This window comes from Pistacia vera, unplaced genomic scaffold (assembly GCF_008641045.1).
Source record: "Pistacia vera cultivar Batoury unplaced genomic scaffold, PisVer_v2 Contig82, whole genome shotgun sequence".
Classification (NCBI taxonomy): domain Eukaryota; kingdom Viridiplantae; phylum Streptophyta; class Magnoliopsida; order Sapindales; family Anacardiaceae; genus Pistacia; species Pistacia vera.
In genome coordinates, this window is record NW_022196690.1 from 320,525 (window position 1) to 328,863 (window position 8,339).

General features: G+C 33.2%; 1 protein-coding gene across 1 annotated transcript; it reads right to left on the minus strand.

Moving 5' to 3' along the window:
• Window positions 1–382: 382 nt before the first annotated feature.
• Window positions 383–6,721, minus strand: LOC116117622 (novel plant SNARE 11-like). Its single transcript, XM_031403642.1, has 10 exons — window positions 6,287–6,721; window positions 6,107–6,199; window positions 5,185–5,278; window positions 5,044–5,081; window positions 4,144–4,235; window positions 3,652–3,731; window positions 1,385–1,441; window positions 1,148–1,240; window positions 983–1,057; window positions 383–873 (listed from the first exon to the last, which is right to left on the minus strand). Exons 1-10 carry the CDS (start codon window positions 6,358–6,360, stop codon window positions 784–786), a joined length of 786 nt encoding a protein of 261 aa, XP_031259502.1. The 5' UTR covers window positions 6,361–6,721; the 3' UTR covers window positions 383–783.
• Between the last annotated feature and the right edge of the window lie 1,618 nt (window positions 6,722–8,339).

An 8,339-nucleotide genomic window follows, 5' to 3' on the forward strand; every position in this document is an offset into this window, starting at 1 on the left:
TAATTAAGATTACATTTAGTGTATCGCCACCACCAACCAATCAACCACCAATTTATATTTGATGTATGTTTACTAAATTTCAAACCAGTAAAAACTTAACTATAATTTTTATGGGGGAATTTGCTGAATTTTAAACTTTTTGACACCCGGTTTGACCGGCCAATCAAACTGGTTAAACTAGTCAACCCGGGACCCAACAACTTTGTCGGTTTCAACCCGTGTTGGTTATTCATTGTTTTAAACAAACATAACATTTTCTGCCCATCTCTACTCTACTGCCGAGGCAAAGCATCGTTATTCCCTCAAACACAGCAACAAAAACGAGTAATTAATTGGTAAAACGGAAGACAAATATCCGAAAGGAAAACAGATTATGAAGAGATACAACAACTGCTATTATACAAGTAACAATAAATTTTCACAAATAAAAACAAATTATCAAATGATACAGATGATTATACAATATGTGAACCAATAGAATCTCAAATGCACAATTTCAAGGGTTCCTTCAATTCAAAAGGGGAGGTTATCCATCCAACAAAGAAATAAATTAACCATCCACACCTCATATGATTAAATCTCTCAATAAGCCGCCATACAATTCAGGGATCAAGCAAATGGGAAAGCCTGCCGTTCTCTACAGAAAACCTACCAACAAAGACACCACTCCTGTTAATCTGCAATGCTGGGTACCCCTAATAGCAGCACAAGCTACTCTAATAATGGTTCCAATCAGGTTTCAGATCACCTCAGCAATCTCATGGGAGGTCAATATCTAACTCTTTAACTAGGATTCCAAAGTAATCTTCGACTCATGGCAGGTGGAGCTAATCCTGGAATATCTCGGATGTCCTTGTTGTTTGGGTTAACAAGCTGAAAATCACGGGAAAATATTGCAATTACCAAGCATATAAACAACACAAAGAATGGCTATCACAAAATCTCCATGTCAAGGTGAAAATATAACAATTAATTGAAATACCTTGACAATAATGATGGCGATGACTCCAATGACAATAAGGAACAGCAATGCCATTATGCACTTGTCAGTAGCAACCTAATGATATGAGTTTCAGTAAGTCACATGAATGAAAACAAAGCTATACATATATAAAAGAAAAGGAAGCTGATAAATTTAGAGATTGACCTGCCTACCAATTTCCTTGACGAGTTGAGAAGCCTTCTTGATTGAGAAATGGATAGAGTCTAGTTCATTAACAATCCTACTCATTTGTTCAGTCTGAACACAAAATTAATAACATGTCAGTTCCCAATCCTACTGTAGATCCTTATAAAATGAAAAACAAGAGAATAGGTATACCAAACCCAAGATGTAACAAAGTCAATTAGTATCAAACTCTATTTAATGCTGTCAAATTGATACCTGAGCCTTCAGAGCTGCAGCTGTCTCTGTTCCAACATTGACAGTGTCATGAACAACCTATTAGAAACAGGAAAATAAAATAATTACTTTTTTTTTTTTTTTTTTGTGAACCACAAAAGCTAACAATCAAACATAAAATAATGAGAATTCAATTTTAATGCTTTCTCTCCTTCCACCGTCATCCCCTTCTTCCCAAAAAATTAAAAATAAAAACTGGTTAAAGGGCCTGTACTGATTCCCCATTTCAAATAAGTTCAAAGAAAAAGCCAGCAGCTATAGGATAATAACATATAATAGAGAATTAATAATGTGCATTAAAACAATGGAGAAAACTTATGTGTAAGCAAAGGGCAAAAATATCACAGCTTATGGTTTACCCCCAAAAAGTAAATTTAAAAAAGGAAAGAAGAAAAAATAAAGAGGATTAAAACAATACTAGAACACTGCTAGGTCAGCAATCAGTTCAGATTTGCCGTCCATGTCTCTAAAGCAAACAACTTTATGGTGAAGTCATTCTAACTGTCAGGGAATGAATTAAAGAAGATGCCCCCTAAATGAATCTTTCAATAGGCCTATCCAATAACATAATAATCTTAAACATCATGGACCATTCAACTGATATAGGCATGGGCCAAATCCTCAGCCAAATTGTTGGTGTAGAAAGTTTTAGATTCAACACTCCTAACTTTATCATAAAACTTGAAAATAAGAAAGAAATAAATGCATTGTGCCAAGTAGTTGATCAGTGAATTGATTTTTTCCTTTTAGTAAGAAACTACAGAATTTGTATTAATAATGAATTTGAAATAAAGCTACAAAAGTCGATCAAGAAACCATAGGGAACAAAAACCCTGAGGGGGGTAGTAGCTACTTTACACAAAGACATAAATGTCTATATCCCCAATATGTAGGGGCATGAAAAACCGGTTAACTGAACAGGTTTGGGCATTTTTCAAACCGAACTGGAAAACTGGTTCAAGTAAGAATCCAAACCAAAACCGAAACCAGACCGAATTACTGTTTAAACCGAACCGAATATCTGGTTCAGAAAACTGGTTAACCGGTTTCAACCAATTTTAAAAAAACAAAAAATTTCTAATTTTTCCCTTCTTCAAGTTGAAACTCAATCACAAGTAATCAAAATCCTTTCTTCAAGTTTCATCCAATGTTTATGGTTGGTTTGAGTTCTTTGTCATTCATATTCTGGTATCAAAAAACAAAAAGACCCAAATCTGAATCTAAACATTACAAAGATACAATCTTGAAAACCAAAACAAAAAAGCGTAGGCACCGAATGATGCCACCTGCTGAGAAACCAAACAAGTTTGCCCGGAAGGTGACCCAGTTCGTAAACTGAAGTTTATGTAAGAAAAGGATCTGTTAAAAAGGCTAAAATCCTATGCCATTTCCTTCGATACTCCCCTTCTCATTAAAGTTTAAACACAACACAAACTCAACAGATATACAACCAAAAAAAACGAAGAATATATAAATTAAACGTAAATGCTAGAGGCCCTAAGCAGATTATCTTAACGTAACACAAAACAGACTCAAAGCCATAACTAAACACAGAGGACACAGAGCAATGGAAGGAAAGTAACTAAACAGAGGCAGGAGGCTAAAGAGAACTTGAAAACCCTGGCAGCTTTAAATATAAACCTAGGGGAGTTTTGAGGGAAGATCTCAGCTGCACATCTTGGAAAAGGAGGATTTGATTTGGTGTGACGCAAGTTTGTCTTGGATTGTACATCCGCATCATAGCCACACATCATATATAATATATTAGTTAAAGACCGGTTTTTAAAACCAGTTTCCACAATTGGTTGAACCGATAACCAAACCAAAAAACCGGTTCAGCCAATTTTACGAGCCGCAACCAAACCGGTTTTCAAGAAAACCTATTTTTCGGTTCGGTTCGGTTCAGTTCGGTTTTCGGTGTTTTTTTTTACGCACCCCTACCAATATGAACCAAAGTTTTCTCAATGAATTGAGATTACCCTTAGAGATGAGGTAACATTTCAAACTAGTGGAGTCCATCAATGTTTAAAGTCATAATTGATTCATATTTGACATATGTTATAGGAAAAATAAACCAAACCGAACTGTGTTAAGGCATTTCAAAAACGCTGAGCCTAAACAGCCCATCGGTTTCTTAAAAGAGATGATAACGGATAATCATGGAAAGCAGTTACTTCTCCCAAACCATGCTGAATATGTGACAAATTCTACCATGTGGTGAATATTATCTTCCTTGAACATAAACTAACCTTTTTTGACCTCTCAATAACTTCATCAGTCTCGTCCATCATCCGGTTTCCATTATCTATTAGCTGTTGATTTGACATAGCTGCAAAATGTATAGTCTCTGCCTCAGAAACACTTCAATAAGAATTAAGACATGAAACCTATAATGAAATTTGCTGCAAACAAGTCAAAGATCAATTACATGATTTGCAGCGACTACAAAATCATGCATTTTTTTATATGGATTTACAGAAAAACGCAACAGTTTGTAGAGTAACAACAATGCAGAATGTTGTAATGATTTTAGAACACATGAAAAGAATACAGGTGTCTCAGCAATCAGGTGCATGTGTGTTTAATGCCAAAGCCCTTGACAAATTATGGATTAAAACAATGAGTGTCTGTTCTTGTCACCCCTACCACCGGCATCTCCAACTCACATTAATAATTTTGAAAACTCTAGGCAGACAAAACCATTAAAAGTGCATGTAAAAAAAAAAATGCTATATGCTTACATGAAGCTAACAAGACATTGTCTTCACCAAACCCTTCATTAGGTCCATCAAAGAGATCAACTCGTTTGTTGTTTTCAAGATTGGCTTGATGTCTGAAGGAAACCATCATGAGAATGTTAAAACAAGTCCAAGGTAAGGCATCAGAAGATAATTAAACAGTGAATTGAAAATAGACACAATTAAGATCGGATTTACAAATGATTAAAATATGTCTGGCATAAATCACAACAAAACTATAGCTGCTTTAGTAATCAACATTTCTCAATTAAAAAAATTCTTTATATTAAGGAAAAGAAGATTCTTAATTCATCAAACAATTGTTAATAACATAACAGTAGTTTTCAGCCAATGACAATTTCTATCATCTAATTTAGAGAAGCAGAGATGACAACCAACCAGAAATTGCAGACAAAAGGAACAAGTCCATTCATAAACAACTAAATGAAATTTGAGCATTATAAAAAGACCTATATAAAAAATTGACGAAATAAAATAACTCCTAGATAAAAATTTGAGCATTATAAAAATGCCATAAACTTCCATAAAATTACAGCAACAGAAAGAAAATAACGAAATTTAGGAAAAGCAGAAAAGAAAAAAAAAGCACTCAAGGCAATAATATAGGGTTTTAAACAGAACTATAATCCCCAATCAATAGATAATATAGCCCTGTTCATTTCACCCAAAAGATATAAAATAGAATCAACTAAAACTTTAATTAGTCTTCCTCTCTCCATCCATCACACAATCACAAATAGGAAACAGAGACCTGTAAAACTAATTAACAAGAATAGGAGAAAAAAGCATTAAATGATATTCAAAACCTATGGACTGTACATGCATAACACCATCTCTTGGTGCATGAAACAAATTGCTGTAATTAAAGATATGTCAACTTACTGCTTTTTAAGAGCCACGTATGAATTTAACTCTTTCACCTACATGGAAAATACAAACAACATTAAGCAAACTTTAGACATGTAAGTCAACAAAAACTTTAAAGTATCAAATTCTCAATAAAGTTTAAAATAAAGGCCACACCATTGACTGTTTTTTCTCACTCAACATCTTGTTGGTGTTTGGATCATTTCCACTCTCCATCTCTTTAACTTCCCTGTCAAACTCTTTGATAAGCCTGAAATGACAGCAAGGCATTGTTCAGTTCCAGCAGTAGATAAGCCCTTTACCATATTATTTACTGGCATTTCATGGAAGTACCCCTTGTCTATAAATTCTTTGGAACTTTAAACTTAGAAAAGAACCAACATATTGGAAAAATAATTATAATGTTTACTGTCTATCATGTGCTCATAATAGAAAACAAGAATTCAAGAAATTGAATAAGATAGGAAAAGCACCTAAGATAACAGAGAACTGGAAAATAAAATTTAAATTTAAATTAATTATCACAACCCTTGAAAAAATTATTAAAAAAAAAAAAAAATGCTTGTGAGGGGTTTCAGGCCCATCAGTTTTTAGCACCAAATTGGCTCTGACCCTGCCCTATCACTTCCTCGAACTGATATGACTTGATCATGCATGTTTAACAAACATGAGCCGATGCACTGACCAAGTCTAGCTAACTTTTTAAGCAATTGATAGTGGTTATCTGGATGCACTAAACAGAATTTACGAAGAAATAATTCAGAAAAAAAGCAATTGTAAGATGGCTAGGATCTAATCTGGCATCTCATACTTCTACAAAGTATCCTGAATGCTTCGGTAGCTTGAACCGTTCCAAAGTCATAATTCAAACAGCTATCTCATTGTATTTTGGATCCGTATCATTATTGAAATCAGGATAAAAAGTGCGGGAACGAAGTCACAATCTTCATTCTAATCTAGTATTAATTTCTACTTCATTTCCTTGCCAAGTCTTTAAATAAAACCTATAATCAAGTTATAACTATTCAATGCAACATGAAGTAGATTATTAAGTAAACTAAATATTGATTTGAAATACCTTTTACATTCACGCATCTTCTCTGTAAGTTCCTCCAACTGCCTACTCTGTCTATTGGCATCCTTGATCTTCTCCAATTTCTGGAAACCATTCCTGAAATAAATATAAAACACATTAACACTACATTCAGTAATACAAAAATAATAATGGCGACATAAATTGTCTTGTTTGATTTCTTACGATAAAGCACGGAAAATGTCGGTGACTTGTCCGTCGATCTCGGCTAATTCTTCGCTGATAGAAGATAGATCCATCTCAAACAAATTATTCAACCCTCGAAATGGCTCTAAAGTTTAAAACAGTTGTTCAAAACATCAAATTCTCAGAAATAATTATCAACAAAACTTTAAGATTCTTCTCAGAGAAAAGAAAATTATATTTCAAAAATGCCGATCTCAAATACAGGAACGTTCAGGATCAGATCCGTGGAGTTTCCAACACAGAATCACAACGTTCGCAAATTGACAACCTCCAGAAGATTTAAAATTCAAATTCAAATTTGGATCGGATCCGAACAATGCAGGTTGTTGAATGGAAGAAGGAGACCGAAAACGAGGGTTTACAATGTCTGCCGATCTATTCTAAACAATGTAAAACAAACAGATCTCGTGATTGCCAGAGCCCAGAGTGATTTTATTGTTTATTTTTTATTTTTTTATTTTTACTATTTTAGTTTTTTAAGTTTATTAATCTGTTTTGGAAGTTTTGGCTCCGAGAGTGCAAGGTTTAAAAAGATGCGCGACAATTTTGGCAATTTAATCGGCTAATTTCATGTACGAGTAGGGCCCACAAAGCACGTGGTGCTTTCTGTTTTGTTCTCTCCTGTGAAGTTAACCTAAGTTATTAATTATTCTTACGTTTGTGTTCCAGCTGGAAGGTCAACTATCGCATTGGTCTGTGGACTTCTATGTTATTTTCCCAGACTTGAGATAATCACAATATCATTCCTAAGGTTTGGTCAGTTACAATTTGTTCCCTGAGATTTGTTAATGAAACAGGGACCAAAACATTACTAAAAAAATTCTACCAAATTAAAGTAATTAAACTTATTTTCCCAGACTTTTATCATGTAAATTAACATTTTAAAGTTAAATTTTCACTAGCGTTTGATGTAAGATTAAAATTTTAAATTCTAAAATTTATATTAAATTTCGATAATTCATAGACTCTTGTGACTTTGGTGTTAAATAAAGGAGTATAATACCTCCCCAAATGTTTCCATAAATTGCCAGTTACATCTCTGTGGCTGTGGTGGAAGAAATCATCCGAGACCTCCATTCACATTTAAATAAATTGTCATTTACCTCCCCTGACTCCTTTATTATGAGGGTCAAGTCAACTGTTAAGCCAAAGGGTAAAACTTGATATGGTAGGTTTTCAACACAAAAATGGAATTAAAAATTTTCAAACAAATATGAAAATTAAAAAATCTGAAAAGATTAATAAATATAATAAAATGAAATATTGAAATAAAAAATATGAAAAACTAAAATAAATAAAATAATATAAAACATTGAAATAAAACAAAATCTGAAAAATTGAAATAAATATCTGAAAATTGAAAAATCTGAAAAAGTTAAAAAGTAAAATAATATGAAAACCTGAAACAAACAAATTTGGAAAAAAGTAAAGTAAATCTGAAAATCTNAGGATAATATTGTAATTAAATATATAGTATAAGGGTAAATTAGTAAAATTAATACTAAAATTTTCAAGACGGGCCGGGCCGGGCCGGGCCTAAAGATATACCCATGCCCGGCCCGTACCCGAGGTCGGGCCTTAAAATCAAGCCCAGGCCCAAGCCCAAGCCCGCCAACCTCGGGTAAAGCCCGCCCCTTTCGGGCCGGGCCGGGCCGGGTACCCGAAAATGTCGGGCCCATTGCCATCTCTAACTGTAAGCCAAGGGGTAAAACTTGATATGGTAGGTTTTTAACACAAAAATGGAATTAAAAATTTTCAAACAAATCCGAAACAAAAAATATGAAAATTAAAAAGTCTTAAAAGATTAATAAATATAACAAAATGAAATATTGAAATAAAAAATATGAAAAACTAAAATAAATAAAATAATATAAAACATTGAAATAAAACAAAATCTGAAAAATTGAAATAAATATCTGAAAATTGAAAAATCTGAAAAAGTTAAAAAGTAAAATAATATGAAAACCTGAAACAAACAAATTTGGAAAAAAGAAAAGTAAATCTGAAAATCTTGAAAAAAAAAAAGTAACAA

Bases quoted from the DNA above. Each gene is read 5' to 3' on its own strand.
- LOC116117622 (XM_031403642.1), bottom strand. From the start codon at position 6,360: ATGGATCTATCTTCTATCAGCGAAGAATTAGCCGAGATCGACGGACAA. The intron at 6,200-6,286 runs GTAAGAAATCAA...TATTTATTTCAG, and splicing joins GACATTTTCCGTGCTTTATC to GAATGGTTTCCAGAAATTGG. The intron at 3,732-4,143 runs GTAAGCATATAG...TACATTTTGCAG, and splicing joins CAATGTCTTGTTAGCTTCAT to CTATGTCAAATCAACAGCTA.